Below are 19,017 nucleotides of genomic sequence, written 5' to 3'. Positions count from 1 at the left end.
GAGTAGGATGACCCAGTCTTCCTTCTGAGACTGGGCAGCCACTACCATTGCTGCTCTATGGTGAGGGCAAGGTCCTGTAGAGGCTCCAAAGAGGGCTTATGCTGGTGTTCCTGATGTAGGTGGTGAGTGGTAGACAGACAGACCAGTGGAACATAGTTGAAATCCCAGAAATAATCCCCCACACCTAAGGACATCTACTTTTTGGCAAGGGGGCCCAAACTATTAACTGGAAAAAAGAGAGTCCTTTCAATAGATGGTATTGGCAAAATTGGGTTGAAATGTGCAGAAGAATGAAATTGAGCCATTACTTCTCACCATAAACAAAAGTAAACTCCAAACAGATCAAGGACTTAGATGTTAGACCAGAAACTATCAAATACTTCGAGGAAAATATTGGCAGAACTCTTTTCCATTGAAATTTCATAGGAATATTTTATGATACAGATCCAATTACAAGGAAGACTAAACCAATGACATTACATAAAATTGAAAAGCTTCTGCACAACAAAAGAAACCATCAACCAAACAAAGAGATATCTTCCTTACAGAATGAGAGGAGATCTTTACATGCCATACATTAGACAAAGGATTAATAACGAACATATATAAAGAGCTCACCAAGCTTAGTAAACACAAAACAAAAAAACAAACAAAAAGCAAATGACACCATTCAAAAAATAGGGAGAGTATATGAACAGAATATTCACCAAGGAAGAGATACAGAAGGCCAAAAGACATGAAAAATTGCTCCAAGTCAATGATTGTCAGAGCAATACAAATAAAGACAACTAGATATCACTTCATTCCTGTGATAATGTCACACATCAGATAAAGTAGCAACAACAAATACTGGAGAGAGATTATGGGGGTAAAGGAGCCCTTCTGCACTGCTGGTGGGAAGGTAAATTGGTCCAACCCCTGTGGAGAGCAGTCTGTAGAATCCCCACAAGGTTATAAATGGGCCTTCCTTTTGATCCAGTAATTCCTCTCCTCGGGCTATTTTAAGGAGTCAAACACACTCATCCAAAAAGATGTATGTATACGTATGTTCATAGCAGCACAATTTGTAATAGCCAAAACATGGAAGCAGCCCAGATGTCTAACAACAGATGAGAGGCTAAGAAAGTTGTGGTATATATACATAATGGAATACTACTTAACTATTAATAAGCTTTTAAGGAAGCAAAGATTTGAAGTAGTGAATAAAGTGCCATTATTAACTAAAATCATTGACTTTGTAAGTTTATGTCTTATGCAATAGAGAGAAATTTATGGCTCCTGAAACTTATGTTTTAAACTACTTCTTAACAGTCATTTTATATAGTATTTATTATGTGCCAGATATTGTTCTAAATACTTTATATGCATAAATTGTGCAACCTAATGCAATAAATAGTGTTTTTTTTTATTTCATAAGTGTAAAATTAAGATATAGAGAACTTTCATAGAATTTACCAAGGACACTGTTTATATATGGCAGGACTGTGATATGAGCCCAGATGACTTGATTTTTAGAGTCTTTACTTTTGACACTGTTATACAACTGACACTCATCATATTTTTCTTTTGACTGCTGTTAAAGATTGCTTGTCTTGAAAATGGAAATATCAGTAAGGCAGACCCAAATATTTGCTATTCACTTAGCAAACACTTATTGAATGATACCATTTAAATCAGTAATTCTAAGTAACCTCTCTCAAGAAACATATTCTTGTAATGGAGATATAGATAGATTAGCTATAAGGGTCACATTAAAGGTATATGTTAATTAGGGAAATTCATTTTTGCTGTGCTAACAAATTATCTTCCAATTTCCAGCATAATAAAACAGTCTGATACGAGTTTGAACTTCAGGGTAGTTGTCAGTAATCTAAGGTATTTCTGTTATGTAGTGATGCTTTCATTGACTATAAGGCAAGAGAATAAAGGAAATTAAAATGACAAATATACTGTAGTCTATACTTCAACCAGGAAATAGTATGCTTACATTTCAGCTTATATTCCATTGCTACAGCTTATTTCCATGACCCCTTTAAACTATGGTTACTGAAAGTGTAGAATAGCATATGGCTATTTGATGAGCAATAAAAGCTTTGACCAAAACGCTGTTCAGTAATTTGAGACAGAAAATAATTGAAGAAGAGTTTGTTAGTCTCTTTTAGGAAATAGACTACAAAGTGGGGGAAAAGTCATAAAGTCATACTTGACAGAGACCGGTAAAGCAATTTAGAAACACGGGATAAGTATCTGTATAGCATAGGGAGGTGCTATAGCTTGTCTGTTCAGTACCATGGAGAGCTCATGCCATTTAAATTGTTATGATACCATAGAATGCCAGTTACAATGTATGTTCATCAGCAAATCACACTGTAAACATTTATTATGTGTCTATGATAGATTTTGTGGGTAGATAAATCAATAATATATAACTAATAGTCTAATGCAGTAGACAAGCAATTCTCTGTGATGCAATATATACTTTTCTCTGGATATGATGGAAGTATATTTAATGGGTAAATACAAGAAGGAGTTGTACAGGAAAAATTTTGAGTAAGATATGATATGTCATCTTGTATGTGTATTAAGTAAAGAGTAAGGCTGTGATAATATAAAAATCAGAATTTTTTTCTGTAAATGATCAAATAATAAATTTGTTAGATTTTTAGGTCAAAATGATAGGTGACTATTGCATATTCTTTTTACTTTACAATGTTTTAATGTATGAGTCCATTCTTAATTCAGTGTGCAATAAAATAGTGATGGTCCTGTTATAACCTGTGGGACATAGTTTGCTGACCCTTGTTCTGAACAGAAAGAATAAGAACAAATATAGAGATGCGTCCATACAACCACTTGCAGTTTGGTTTTGAAGCCATATGAAATCTGAATAAGGATCATTATAAATGAATTCAAATCAATATATATAAAGGAGAGAAAATTCCATGTCAAGGAACTTAGGCCTACTTTCTATAAGGATGAATTGCTACTAAAGGATTTAAACAAATGGAATAAAAAGATAAAGTTTACATTTTAGAAAGTTGCCTTTAGTGAAAATTATGATGAGGAGACAAAAATGAACTCAAACAGAACAATCAGGAAATTATTAGAGTGGTCACAGAAAATAATAATGAAACCTCAACATAATGCCACAGTGAAAATGGTAGACCAAAAGGAGGAGACAATTAAAAAAATATGAGATAACATTAGAGGACTTGTTAATTGATCAAGTCTAAGACAGTGTTGCTTTGACTGAGATAATTAACAAGAAAAGTCATTGATATTCTGTTTTCCCAGGGACTCTTATTACTATAAATATCTCATCATTCATTATAGTTTAACAATATTTGAATTCATAAAAAAGACTATAAGATTATTAATTTTAACAATGACAAAATATATGATAAAACAGTTAACCTGTAACAATATCTATATGTTATAGGTCTTTAGTTACTTAAAGATAGCCTTGCTAGAGACTTTTTTTACATTAGGCCAGTCAATCTGGAAATACAGTAAGATAATCAGATCCTGATTTATATGCAGAGGCTTTCAGGAGTTAGCCAAAGGTTACCCTTTGTTAGTAGCTTTGCCCTGGTTTCATGCAGCTGGGCAATCTGTTGCTTACTTTAAAGAGTATTTTCTTATGAGTGTAGTAAGTAAGGAAGGACTAAGACATATTCTCTAATTCTGAAAATAAAATATCAACCTTTAAAAAGGACTCTCTTATTTTACATTCAATTTAGTATTTAACTTTTACAACAGGGATTATTTTTGTATGTTCTTTTTTATTACTTTCTTGGAGAAACAATTTACAAGACAGTAATCACATGAGTAGAGTTTCTTTTTTATTATTAGGTGGATTAATGATTTACAGAAAATACAGTTGTTGGAACATGTGTAAAATTTCTCAGTTTTCTGCGAAACACTTGTACTCCCAACCTAGGTCCTCCTCCATCATGCTCCAGGACCTTCATGGAGTTTCTTGTCTTCTTGTAATAGGTAATCTTGTATCACTTCTACCACTAACTGAGTGAACTATTCCTCCACTGGTCTCTCTTGCATCCTTAGTTCTGCTGCAATACATCACAGCTAGCCTGTTTTGTCCTATGTTTCCCTTTCTTACAACAGAAATTATCTTACTTAAAACCCCCTACAATCTTCTTCAGTAGATCTTATTTTTATCTACATTATCATATTATAATGATATTAAATTAAGAGATATACTTTAAGTAACCTTGCTTAAGACTGCCCCTCAAAATGTTTCAGGGCTGGATCTCAAGTAACTATACATTCCTCTAGTGACTTAACTTCTTTTTTTCTCATTGTTTTATTATCTTTATTTATTGGTTAGGGACAGCCAGAAATTGTGAGGGAAAGAAAGGGGAGGTAGACAGAGAGATGCCTGCAACACTGCTCCACCACTTGCAAAGCTTTCCCCCTGCAGGTGGATACTGGGGGCTCTGACCTGGGTCCTGTGCATTGTAACATGTGTGCTTAACCAGGTGCACCACCATCCATTCCCAGGGACTTTCTTTAAATTTCAGTTTTCTTAACTGTGAAGTGGGAATAATAATAACAATACTTAGTGATATTTTTATGAATAGGTAAGGTAATCTTTGTAAAACACTCAGATCTTTGTCTAGATTATTAAACATTCAGAACATGTTAGCAGTTATTCTATCTAGGATTTTTATTTTTTTCTTTTTCAATTTTTTTCCTCCAGACTTATTGCTAGGGGTCGGTGCCTGCACTATGAATACACTACTTCTGGAGGCTTTCCCACCCCCCCTTTTGTTGCGTTTGTTGTTTTTTTATCATTGTGGTTATTATTATTCTTGTCATTGGTGTCATTGTTGTTGGATAGGACAGAGAGAAATGGAGAGAGGAGGGGAAGACAGAGAGGGGGAGAGAAAGATAGATACCTGCAGACCTGCTTAACCACCTGTGAAGTGACTCCCCTGCAGGTGGGGAGCCGGGGGCTCGAACCAAGATCCATATGCCTGTCCTTGCTCTTGGTGCCATTTGTACTTAACCTGCTGCACTAACACCTGACCCCAGATTCTTCTTATTTTTAAAATCTTTTTTTCTTCATTTTTGCTTGAATAACAATGTAGACAGAAGTCTGAAACAGTGTACTCTATAGTAATTATGAGATTGCATAAAATTTTTTACATAAGCCAACTAGGCATGCCTTTGACAGTGATTAAAAAAAAAAAAAAGGAGAAATAGGCTTGAAAGTACCAGACAGAGACAACTTCTAACACTTGGAGTTAATTCCAACAAAGTATCAGTCACTTAGTTTTGTTTTCTCTTAAATTTTATTATTTATCTTTGTTGTCATCAGGTTCTCATCATTCTGAGACATAAATACAGAGGGGGAGGATACCATTGCTTTGAAGTTTTCTCCAGAGCAGTGGAGACAAGGCTCAAACGTAGGCCCTGCACAATGCAAAGCTGACTCACTATTAGAAGAGCTATCTTACTGGTTCTCCTTTTACCCATTTATTGTAATAAGGACAATTAAAGGACATCTACTTAAATTACAAGTGCATAATGTTTTAAAGAAAAACTCTAGAACTTGTTCCTCTTGCACAACTGAAACTATCCATTGACCAGCAATCTCTACAACTGAATAACATAAAAACAGTGTCATTGAGAAATTGGCAGAATTAGCAAGATTCTGAACACTGGCAAACTTCTCCCAGGGTCTGTGCTCTCAGCCTTTCTCCTTTATTACTTCTTGGATACCAAGACCATAATAATGGGTAAAACATCTGATACAGATAAGGCATTTAGCTAGTAGTAGTGTGGGACAAGAATAGAGAGACTCACAGTGAAATTTTTCATGTTTGTGATTTTGATGAGGTAGGAAAGTGTAACATTGATTTGGAATAAGTTATTTTTATATAAATTATAGGAGAAGTTCAAATAGCATGGATCCTCATACATTTTTTTCAACTTATGCCCATAACTACACAATTCCAGAATAATTTTAAAAGAGGTTTTAATATTATTTTTTATTTTATTAGTGATTCAATAATAATTGATAAGATTGTGGGATAAAAGGCGTACAATTCCACATAATTCCCACCACCAGAGTTTCAGATCCCATCCCTTCCATTGGAAGCTTACCTATTCTTTATCCCTCTGGGAATATGGACCAAATGTATTTATGGAATGTAAAAGGTGGGATGTCTGGATTGTGTAATTCCTTCTCTGCTGGACATGAGCATTGACAAGTTGATTCATACCCCCAGCTTGTTTCTATCTTTGCCTAGTGAGGTAAGGCTCTGGTGAACTGGGGTTCAGGACTCATTGGTGAGGTAGTCTGCCCAGAAAGTCAGGCTGGTGCCATGGTAGCATATGCAACTTGGTGGTTAGAAAGCATTGATATATAAAGCAGAACAAATTGTTTAATAAGCAGGAACCTAAAGGTAAGAATATAGCAGATGAGATTTGGGGCCTTCATGTTTGAAAAAGCTTGGGAATGTATTTTAGGTGTATTCCTATGGGTCCATAACTTTATTAATTTTTGCCCAAGCTGGATAACTAACAGGCAGATGGGCTGAAACTAGTCTAGGAAGAAGGTGTGAGAGTTGTAAATAGGACTACAAAGCTGGATCAGGGCAGAGAGTAGCTCCAAAATATGGGGAAAATATATAAATACCGCAAACTGTAAACCTAATCCATCTGACCTAGGAACCATGTCTATCCATATTTAGCACAGGACCCTGTGCAACCTCTGCATCCCCATCAGTCTAAACTTGCATTCCATGGTCATCTCTAGGATGCATTCATTTCAGGACCAGTCTTTCTTGAGTGGCAGAGTATATTGACCTAGCCTCCCTTCTGATGGTGGGGCGGTTTTTACCATTGTTGTTCTCCATTGAGGGCAAGGTTCTGTAGAGGCCCACAAGAGGTTTTGTGATGTTGTTCCTGATAGAGATGACCAGTGACAGTGGAGAGAGGGATCTGTTAGAGGTCTAGACCCATCATATTTGTGTGGGAATCCCAGGATTCCCTGACTAGGGCCCCAGATGATAGGGTGGCCTGGCAGTGACCAAAAGGGCCATCATTAAAGTATGCTGGTCTCTTGCCCTTACCAGCTTTTGTAATCCTTCCTTAATCTGACAGGGCTCTAGGCTTAGAGTGATTGAAGGAAGTGAAATATGAAGTAGGTGACTAGGGTATCTAGGTCTAAGTAGAAACTATTTGATTAAGTACTACATGGTGTCTTTTTACTTTAAGGTATATATTTTCTCCTAATTTGTGGATGCATGTGCACATTTACTCTATCTCATGGGCCCTGGTCTATATCTAGGTTCTACAGCTCTGCCAGGAACTTGGGACTTAGGAGTCCTATGAGATAGGAAATGTCTCACCTAAGTATTTTAGCTGGAAGGTTGATATCCCAGGCCTGCCATCGCTGGTCACAGTCCAAAGTGAAACATGTCGAGGTGCACTGGCTGCATTGATTTGGTTGAGATCAACAGATGTAGTATCAAATGGTATGGATCAAAAGAAGCATGAAAGAAAATGAGCAAATCCCCAAAGATTCCATATAAAACCTTACCCTGATTTGTATCATCTAATGATATTTACAAATAACTATTATTTTATATACTAACATCAGTTGCCTCTGGTCTCCCTATGGCAGGAATAATATTAATATGTAATCCTTTAAATTTATAGCCTTATAAATAACTATTTAATCAATATAAGAGGGGAAAAACAAATTGAATGTCTCAAGCTTTTTTAATGTATAGACTTCAGTTCTGAGTATATATTCCTTTAATCTAAGAAATTAAGGTTTCAAACTAGTAAAATGATTGAATTTCAACACTGGAATCAAACTGTTAATGCATTTTTAATAATAACTTTTTTGAAATACTAAATCACCTATAATCTTAGACCAAGGTTTTAATATTTTTAACCCTATACTTAAATCTGAAACCAAATGCTTTTGAAGCAGCAATTTAAAAATTTGTACCTCCCAGTATATGTGTGTCAGTGAATGCAAATTTTTGTAACACTTCTTGTGAGCTATTTTTTTATACCCATTTTTATCAAGTTAGTACTTGCTAGGATGCAATAAGGAAATTTTTAGAGAAAGTTCTGTGATTACTTTTCAGCATATAAATTCTTGTCTGTCTTTGTTAAAATATTTTGGTGCACTGATCTAACAAAGAAAGTAAATAGTCATTTTGATGTACTTTTCCTTTGGTGATATCCCTATTCATTAACATTAAGCTTGGCAAATTACAAATACATTTAAATAATCCACATCTTTAATTTATAAAATATAGGATAAGCCAAAAATTAAAGTGTCCTTTTTTCACTACGTAGGATATTTTGATATGAGGACATGTATATTATAATTTAGAGATGGAAATCATCCAAATTTTAGTTACCATTCTGAAAACCTAGTGTATGCACATTAGAAGCATAGAAAAGTATTCCTGAAGGAAAGTGGAGTTCATACAAGGTTTAGTTATAAACTTAAAATAACTGAAGACTTGTCAAGAGAAATGACATCCCGGAAGGCAGAGAAATGTGTATCACTGTCTTAAAAGGAATCATAGAGGTGACTTAAATGTATCATGAGCCTAATCTTAAAGAAGTATCGTGTGGATAAAAGGAACTTGGTATTGATTCCTATCTTTTACCACAACTTTGATTAAGAAGATACATATTGTTTTTGAAATTAGATTGTCAGTGATTAGAATGAATTAATTTAAAGTACCTATACTTTGTTAAAATAATGATTGTTTTAAAGTTACATTGACTTTTTTACTTCTGAGAGTTTTAATTTTTATATCATTTATTTCTTGTTCAGCATTCCTAACATATATATCATAAATATATATCGAGCTATACTGATTTATAATAAATTTGACATATAACATTGTTTAAGGTTTAAGGTGTTAAGGCATACAGTATGCTTACTTTAACAGAATTATGTTTTTGTGATATGATTGCAGATATAGTTGTACTTATAATGAATAATTTTAATGTTATTGTCTATATTCCTTATATTGTGAATTAGACCTGTGTGCCTTATGTATACTTACTTGTGCTATTAAACATCATCACTCTTACCTTCTTGCCATATTCCTTCATAATGACCTTTTTATTGATTTAGCTAGTTTAACTTTTTTTTTAGATTCTATACTTAAGTGATATTATACAGTACTTACCTTACTCTGAGTTATTTTGGCATAGTGTACTCAAGAACATCCTTTCTCAACACAGAATAATATTTCACGGTGTATATGTATAGTATTTTATATATTCATTTGTTCGTAGACATTTCAGTTGGTTCCATATTTTGGCTATTGTAAATATTTCTGTGATAAGCATTATATATATAATATATAATATATAATATATAATATATAATATATAATATATAATATATAATATATAATATATAATATATAATATATAATATATAATATATAATATATAATATATAATATAATATAATATATAATATATAATATATAATATATAATATATAATATATAATATATAATATATAATATATAATATATAATATATAATATATAATATATAATATATAATATTATATGCATAATATATAATATATAATTATATACATAATGTATAATATATATAATTATATAATATACATTATATATATATATCCAAGTTTTGGGTACATATCAGAAATAGAGTGGGTGAATCATAAAGTAGATATATTTTAAGCTTTCTGGAGGAATCTTCATACTGCTTTTCATATACATTAGACAAATGTATATTCTCATTGGCTATATGTAAGGATTACCTTTCCACTATATCCTTAGACACTACCTGTTATTTTCTTGATGACAGCCATTCTAACAAGTGTAAGGTGAAACACCTTATGGCTTTGATTTGCATTTCCCTGATGATTAATGATACTGAACATTTTATCGTATCTGTTGGTTGTCTATGTCCATTTAAAAGAAGAACTTTCTCTTATTCTGCTCACTTTAAAATCAATTTTTGTTATTAAGTTGTCTGAGTTATTTATGTATTTTAAAATATTAATCATTTTCTGAATATATGCTTTGAAAACATTTCTTATCCTATTGTAGGATGTCATTTCATTTTTTAATGTGTTCTTTTGTTTTTTTTAAATTAAATTAATTTTAATTTAATTTTGTATTTATTTTGGTTAGACACATAGAAAAAGTGAGAGGGAATGGGGAGATACAGAGGAAGAGAGACAGAGAAACACCTGAAGCACTGCTTCAGCACTTGTGAAGCTTCCCCCCCCATAGTTGGGCACGGGATCTTGGACCTAGGTCCTTGTGCATGGTAATGCATGTGCTCAACTGTGTGCACCACTAACTGGCCCCTCTTTTCATCTTTTGATTGTTTCTTTTGCTAGCAGGAGCCTTTGAGTTTATAATCTCAATTGTTGAGTTTTATTATTGTGAACTTTGATATTAAAAAATTATTACCAAAACCAGTATCAATGAGCTTCTTGCCTATGTTTTTCTCTAGGAATTTTATAGACCAGGCATTATGTTTAACTCTTTTCTCCACTTTGAGTTACTATTTTTTTATTGATTTAATAATGATCAATAAGACCATAGGCTAAGAGAGTTCTGCTTCCCAGCCACTCCATTGAAAGCTTTCCTTTTCTTTATCTCTGTGGGAGCATGATCCCAGGATCATTATGGGATGCAAAAGGTGGAAGGCCTAGCTTCTGTAATTGCTTCTCTTCTGGACAAGGGTGTTGGCAGGTTGATCCATACATCCAGCCTGACTCTCTCTTTCCCTACCTGGGCAGGGCTCTGGAGAGGTATGGTTCCAGGACAATGGTGAGGTATGTTTGCCCAGGGAAGTCAGGTTGGCATCCTGGTAGCATCTGTAACTTGGTGACTGAAAAACATTAAGATATAAAGCAGAATTTTTTTAATAATCAGGGACCAAAATTGAATTAAAATTTTTGAGGTAGGATTCCATATCCATTGTTCTGCTTAGATTTCTCCAGTTTTTCTAGCACTATTCACTGAAAAAACTATCTTGTCTTCTTTGGATATTCTTGGCTCCCTTGCTGAATTATTAGTTGACAGTATTGAATATTTTTGACATAGAAATTACAGCTGCACTGTGGATATTCTATTTTATGTATATGTGTGTACAGTAATTAAAAGGAAAATGCATTTGCAACATGTTATCTTAAAAAATCTTGTTTGCTAAAATCAAAACAATTATCAATGTTGTAGAACTTCAGAATTGGGAAGGTATTTTTCTTTTCTCAAAAAATATTTTTCTCAAAAGGTATTTAACTTTTCTCAAAGTTCTATGAGTAAGGTCATACCTTCTTTTAAAGCTTTATTTGTTTATTGATTATATTAGTAGATTTTATATGGAGGGCTTATCATTTCATCATGTGTGGTACTGGGGAGTCATACTCAGGAACTTATACATGCATGTCCTGTGTTCCACACTGAGCCACCTCTCAAACCACAAAGTCATACTTCTTTTTTAAATATTTTATATTTATTTATTTTCCCTTTTGCTGCCCTTGTTTTTATTGTCGTTGTAGTTATTATTATTATTGTTATTTATGTCATCATTGTTAGATAGGACAGAGAGAAATGGAGAGAGGATGGAAAGACAGAGAGGAGAAGAGAAAGATAGACAGACACCTGCAGACCTGCTTCACCGCCTGTGAAGCGACTCCCCTGCAGGTGGGGAGCCGGGGCTTGAACCGTGATCCTTATGCTGGTCCTTGCGCTTTGTACCACGTGCACTTAACCCACTTTGCTACCAGTCGACTCCCCAAAAGTCATACTTCTTCAAGTGCTTTCTCTCTCATTAAGTTTCTTGAAATAGTATAATTTCTTTCTCTGGATATGATATAACACTTGGAGAATTTTGTATAACAGTATGTACTTATAATGATGAAAATAGAATCTTTATTGTAACTATATAACACAAAAAAATTTTATATACTTACTTTGTGTCTATATATCCCCCTGATATATGCAGTATGGTTAAATTCTTTTACTATAGGTCCTGTTTTCTCTTTTCCAAGTCACATTAAAAAGTCAGTGTGTCCTCTTATCACCATGCAGCAGACAAAACAGAACCTTAAATGTAAACCCATTACCAAATTTAAAGCTCAGCTATCCCAATAATAGATCTTCAGATCACATACATTAGATGATATGTGTCTTTTACAACATAAAATTCATTAAGAGAATTACTGTGTCAAACGCACTAAATTGTGTTTCATTGAACACTGAAAGCTGATTCTGACTGCGATGTCTTTAGTTCTCATTTCGTATGTGAGAAATATGTGGTATAATAGAAATGGTAACTCAAACAACAGCAGCAAAGGAAGCAAATATATAGGAAAAGGGAGGGCAGAAAGGACATAGTGATATGGCTAGTGCTGGTGAATTAAGGCCAACTATCAAAGACCTAGAGAAAACAGAAACTCGGAGTCTCCACCCTTGCCTCATTTTCACTGCAGGCAGAAGGAAAAGTGTTGGGTAAAATATGTCAGCAAGAGAGGAATGAAGACTGGATGACTCTCTTGCCCATTATGTCTACCTTTGTGAGACATTCTCCCATTTTCCTTCTGTGTTTAAATTGTGCTCAGAGAGCTATGAAATTGAAAGATGTCTTAATGATCATGGGTCAGTATTCTGTTGCTACTGAAAACTGCTGTTTTATGATATCAGAACCAAAGCTCAAGAGGGAGAACCCTGACCAAGTTTGTAAAGTTTTGTTGTGTTGTTTCTTGATGATTTTTTTTGTTTCCTCTTGTAAATAAAATTGTACATATGAGAGCTTTAAACAAGTTTATATGTCTCAATTCTGTATATTCTACATGTGAGTGAAATTTGGACAGATTTTTAATGTATGCTTTAACTGTACATCAGAATTGCATAGTGAGCTTTCAAAACTTTGATTACTCATACTATCCCCCAGACCAGTCACTCAGAACTTCTGGGGACCACTATTTATTCAGTTTCTTCAGATGATGCCACTGTGCCACCAAGGTGGAGACATGCTAAATTAGACTATTTCTGGATTGTAAAATTGTTGTTCTGTGGCCTGGTTACCCACAGCAGTGAAGTAATTACCAAAACAGTTACTTTGCAAAGTTGTGTCGGGTGCTATGCATCCTAGACATTGAGTCACTTTCTAAGAAATGTTTTGAGGAAATATTTGAAAGTTTTTTGAAAGCAAGGCTTTTTGAAGCCTTATTTTGTCTGATTCATTTCTGTTTCCACAAGTTTGTGGCTAAAACTTTTGTTTGTTTCTTTGGCCAGATTAACTCCTGCAGATGGGTCTTTTTTCATACAATGAATCCTTGCTTTATGCCTCACCAGAGGACAGTGGCGATTCTTGACTCATGGCTAATGAGTCTTCTTCAGCACTATGTGATTTCCCTGGGAGCCTTTTGGCCACTCTAACCTTATAATCTCTCTTTGTTGTTGATTTTTTTTCTCAAGATGCAGCTTTAAAAAAAAGCTTGCAGGAGAAAAAAAACATAATGTGTCAAAATATAGATTTGTTCTTCTCAGGATGAGAAATATAGTCATTTATGACTAGTAGTTGAGGGCACTTGGGGGTTTTCCAGGATACAGCAGTTTCACTATTAAAATTAGGAAATCCTTGACCTACCTTAGATCATCCTATTCTCCAAAATCACCTAGCACAAATCTAAATATATTAACAAGTTTAATTTCTGACATCCTCTTATTGTGATGCCTCCCATTATCCAGTAGTAACTGACCTCCTATGTTTAAACATTTCATGTATATTTTTTGCCTCAAGGGTTATCACTGGGTCTCAGTGCCAACACTTTGAATCCACTGCTCCTGGGAGCCATTTTTTCCCGTTTTTTTAATTGGATAAAACAGAGAAAATTTGAGAGGGTAGAGGAAGATGGGGGAAAGAGAAAGATAGACACTTGGAGACCTGCTTCACCACTTATGAAGCAACCCCCCCCAAAGTGGGGAGTTGGGGGCTCTAATCAAGATCCTTGTGCTGGTCCTTCAGCTTTGTACTATGTGCACTTAACCCGGTACACTACTACCCAGCCCTCTTTTACTATATTTTGTATTATTTTTTGGGGGGGTTAATAAATTACAGAACACTTTCTATACATATTTATGGCTTCCCAGTTCTGCATAACAGGTGTTTGCTACATACCCTTGCTCCCTTCCCCATCAAAGTCCCCAGGCTCCCACTCCCCACAGGTCTCTTACTCCATAACTTACCCAGAGTCCTTTGACTTGGTGCAGTATACCACCACCAGTCCATGTTTCCTCATGTGTTTTCACATTCTAACTCTGCTACCCAAGTTCTACCTACATGTGGAGTCATCCAGTCTTCATTCCTCTCTTCTGACATATTTTACCCAACACTTTTCCTTCTGCTTCCAGTGAAGGTGAGGCAAGGGTTGAGACTCTGAGTTTCTGTTTTCTCTAGGTCTTTGATAGTTGGCCTTAATTCACCAGCACTAGCCATATCACTATGTCCTTTCTGCCCTCCCTTTTCTTATATATTTGCTTTCTTTGCTGCTGTTTTTTGAGTTACCATTTCTATTATACCACATATTGCCTCATCTGGAATTAGAGTTCCTTTACTTCTTCACCTGTGTGACTCCTTTCAGTAATTCTTGCAATACAGAGTTGATGGTGAATTCCTTCAATTTTTTTTGAGAAGCTTTTGATTTCTCTTTTACACTTATAGGATCGTTTGTTAGAATAGAGTCCTGGTGGTTGATAGTTCTTACCTATTTTAACCAGTTTTTTAGTTGGGAGGATTAATGGTTTACAGCTGGCAATAAAACACAGTAGTTGGTATATGTGTAACATTTCTAGGTTTTCCATATAAACCTGTAACTCTCCACCTTGGTCCTCCTCTACCATCATGTTCCAGGACCTGACTCCAGGGTCCTTTATTTTGGTGCAATACACCAGATCCAGTCCAAGTTCTGCTTTGTGCTTTCCGTTCTGTTTTTATTATTTCAGCTTCTTTCAGTAAGTGGGATCATCCCATATTCATCTTTACTTTTCTGGTTTATATCACTTAATATGATTTCTTCAAGCTCCATCCAAGATGGAATTCACCATTTTTAATCGCGGAGTAGTATTCCTTTGTGTAGATAGACCACAACTTACTCAGCCACTCATCTGTTGTTGGATGCCTGGGTTGCTTCTAGGTTTTAGCTATTACAAATTGTGCTACTATAAACATAGGTATGCACAAATATTTTTGAATGGGTGTATTTGGTTCCTTATGATGTATCCTCAGGAGAGGAATTGTAAGGTCATAGGGTAGGTTCGCTTCTAGCCTTCTGAGGGTTTTCCAGACTGCTCTCCACTGGATTGGACCAATTTACATTCCCACTACCAGTGCAGAAGGGTTCCTTTGCTGTGGTTGTTGAGGTGTCCTCAATTTTAGATCTCTTCTTTGGTGAATATCCTGTTCACATCCTCTCCCTACAACTTCAGCATTTGTTGTTGCGACCATTATGATGTCTGACATTCTCACAGGAGTGAAGTGGTATCTCATTGTTGTCTTTATTTGCATTTCTCTGACAATGCTCCAATGACTTGGAGCATTTTTTCATATGTCTTTTGGCCTTTTGTATCTCTTCTTTGGTGAATATCCTGTTCACATCCTCTCCCCATTTTTGGAAGGGTCTTTTGTTTCTGCTGTGAACAGTGTGGAATTGTACTCCTGTTATTTTTTAATTTTTTAAATCACTAAAAAGAAAAATTGTAGGTTGTAATGTGAGTTTCTGGGTGTCTTTTCTCTCTCTCTCTCTCTCTCTCTCTCTTTCTCTCTCTCTCTTTACTGTTTTATTTAGTTTCTCCTGGGTCATACCTAAACAGTGTTCTTTCTACTCAGCCCAACTTGCCCACCCTTGTGACATCATGTTGGCCTACTGGTGACGGACTGGACTCAGCTATATCTAACACTCTCAGAATATGTGCAAAAGCAGTGAGAGATGCTCTGAATACAGAAATCAAAGCAGGTGCTGAGAAGACTTATGACAGCAGTATTCAAATTGTTAAAGTGAAAACACAATAAATAATATAACCTGACTAAAACCTAAAAGGCTACATTTTCAAGGTCAAGAGAGTACTTGTTATGGCAGACCGAAAACAATCTTCCTTCATAGAAAAAGAAAAAAACTGTCTTGCTTGTAGATTAACAATAACAATAAATTGAAGTATGGTTCACTATTTTCACTTTTCTGGTTGATGGCCTGGAATAAGCTTCCTTAGACAATAAATATGTGGTTCAGTTCCCTATGGGACTCAATTTCAGACTTTGGTGGTTTCCACTGGAATATGTTCTTACTCCTCTACCTTCACCCTGGGTCCAAAGCGAGGACACAGATACAGCTGTGACCTGTGAGAAGCCAACTTCATATCTACCTGCACAAGATTAGCAAGGCCAGGGGTTCTGCTAGCTGGGGCGCCAGATTAAACAGTTTTAAAGAATTTAATTTTGCTCAATTTGCAGATGTGATCCTGATGGTCTGTAGTGATAAACAAAGACCAGTTATAAACTAAAACAGAAAAGCAAATATAGTAGATAAATACTTAGAAATGTGTTAAATTTTAATTTTCTTTTAGTGATAGGAAGTAGAAAATAATATCACTTAGAGGAAAGTAAATTATCATGATTCTTAATATAAAAGAAAATGTCCAGAAAACGTGTTGTGCCATGATGTGAAAGACATTGTTTGATTGTCTTTCTAACAAGTTTCATTAATTTTTGTTTCTTAGGGATCATGTCTGACCACCAGTTCGGCAACCAGTTTATGTGTAGTGTGGTGGCCTCTCACGTGAGTCACCTGCCCACAACCAACCTCAGCTTTGTCTGGATTGCTCCCCCTGCTGGCACAGGATGTGTGAATTTTATGTAAGTACTTAGTGTCTGTGACTACTAAGGAAGGTAAACACACCTCTTGCAGGTTGTGTTATTTAATAGAATAATTATTAAGATACATTATTTTAATAGATGTGATATCAAAGGAACTAATTTTTATGTCAAAAAAGCTCTCTTAGCTATGTGTATATTTATACGTTGAGTTCAGCTTTTCGATGTTAGCTGAAAAAAACTACAAACTGAAGGGGGAAAGTAAGGCAATAATAAAATGACTGTTCAGAGAGCAATATGAAAATAAATATAAAAATTTTCATAAGATCCCATACATATTTTGGCTTGCTTGTTGTTTGTAGTTATTGATTTGTTAGTTTGTTTATTTAGAGACAGGCAGAAAAAGTGAAGGAGACCATCATACCAAAGCTTTCTTCAGTGAGGTGGAGACCGGGCTTGAACCTGGCTTCCATTGCAAAGCAGCGTACTATCCAAGTGAACCTTTTTGTCAGTCCTCAATAATTTTTTTTTGGAAAAGGATCACAAATTTAGTTTTTATCTTTCTGCCATTTATTGACAAAATGGTAATGTTGTCAATTATTCATAGTGTCAAAAACAAGCAAGGACTCTAAAAATAAAATGACTCATATTTTTGATTAAGAGGAAACTGAGGAATTCAGTGAGTGATGTCCAAAGTCCCAACAGGACCATTAGGTGAAACTGCATTATAGTTCAAAAGCCATGCCATGTGACATCTCTCAGTATAGATTATAACCCTTCCATAGCTCCAAATCACTACTTAGCATCTCTTTTTCCCCTGTAGTATTTAAAATTATATTTTTACCATTTTTTTTAAACCAGAGCAATACTCAGTTCTAGGTTATGGTGCTACTGAGAATTGAACCTGAAGCTTCAGAGTTTCAGGTATAAATCTGGCCCTCCTATATAGTATTTTGATGGCTTTACTTCTAATATATGATGAACTTTATTTAATTATCCATACTGTTTGTTATCTATTTTTGTCTACATAAATACAAGTTCCTTAAAGGTGAGATTTTTGTTTTGTCTTGTTTTGTTCCTTGATTAACCCTAGCCATTGAGAACAGTTCCTGGCACACAATAAGCACCCATAAAATACTTGTTAAATGAGCATATAGGCCCTTGAAATAGCTAAAGGCAATTCAGAACAGCTTGTCTATGTGCATCTTGAATAGTTTTCTATTATAAACCTCTGCTCAGGCAACAAAATCCCATAAAACCTGTGTACTACCAGATTTACTACTACCTTTCCTTTCACCTAATAACACAGAGTTAGTTTAGTGTTGAAGGTTCCTATAAGACCTACACCATTAGTCATATATTCCTTCTGCATATCCCAAAGTTGCCCAGGCTATAAACATTAGATTCATTTCAATCAGCTGATTCACATTTAATCCTGTCACTTTCTCCTTCAGAATTATTTCCACACCTAAAGCTAATCATTCCTGTAACTCTTCCTGACATATTGCTATTGCCTTCCTACATTGTCTGTCCATTTCTTCTCTAGTATATTCTACACATTGTTGTGCAGTTAATCTTCCTAAGGAACAACCTTGATCACTCAAAGTTAGTTACCCCGAACTTTGGCATGGATTGAGGTCTCTTCCCAATCTGTTTTTTCATCTTCTCTCTCAAAGTGTACATCCCCCCAAAAAGCGGCACAAATTGACAGGAATTCTCACATATCATGACTTTCAGAATGCTTTTTTGTCCCTCTCATCTCTAACTGCTAAAATCTTGCCCATTCTTGAAGACCTGTTTAAATGCCTACTCTTCTGTAAAAATGTTTAAGACATAAACAACTGAACTCATGGATATTTTCGCAGACTGCTAATAATTCAGTTATAATGCTGGTCGTTTTCTCTATTAGCAGTTAATTTTTACCATTTCTATGAGATTGAATTAGACTGGTAACATGTTTTTCTTTCTTTCTAATTCCTCCACAGTTGCAGTAGTATCTCATACATAGAAACCATGGAAAAGATCCATAAAATTAATATTATATTAAAAGCTATTATTTTCTTTAACAGTCATCCTTGTCTCTTTTGGCATGCTTTCTTTTATGAATATTGGTAATTTGAGGGGAAAGCTAAATTCTTGCTCTAT

At 34.9% G+C, this 19,017-nt stretch overlaps 1 protein-coding gene and 1 pseudogene across 1 annotated transcript in view; both read left to right on the top strand.

The window, feature by feature from the left end:
- RELN (reelin) overlaps positions 1-19,017 on the top strand; it is a 561,009-nt gene that overhangs the window by 144,924 nt on the left and 397,068 nt on the right. The window contains exon 3 of the mRNA XM_060195660.1: positions 16,779-16,914. Coding sequence (XP_060051643.1) covers positions 16,779-16,914 — 136 coding nt within the window. The remainder of the gene's footprint in view (positions 1-16,778; positions 16,915-19,017) is intronic.
- Positions 15,918-16,074, top strand: LOC107523035 (ATP synthase subunit epsilon, mitochondrial-like; annotated as a pseudogene).

Source organism: Erinaceus europaeus, chromosome 8 (assembly GCF_950295315.1).
Source record: "Erinaceus europaeus chromosome 8, mEriEur2.1, whole genome shotgun sequence".
Taxonomy (NCBI): Eukaryota; Metazoa; Chordata; class Mammalia; order Eulipotyphla; family Erinaceidae; genus Erinaceus; species Erinaceus europaeus.
Note: the sequence above shows the minus strand (reverse complement) of the source record. Positions and strands in the feature narration are given on the sequence as shown.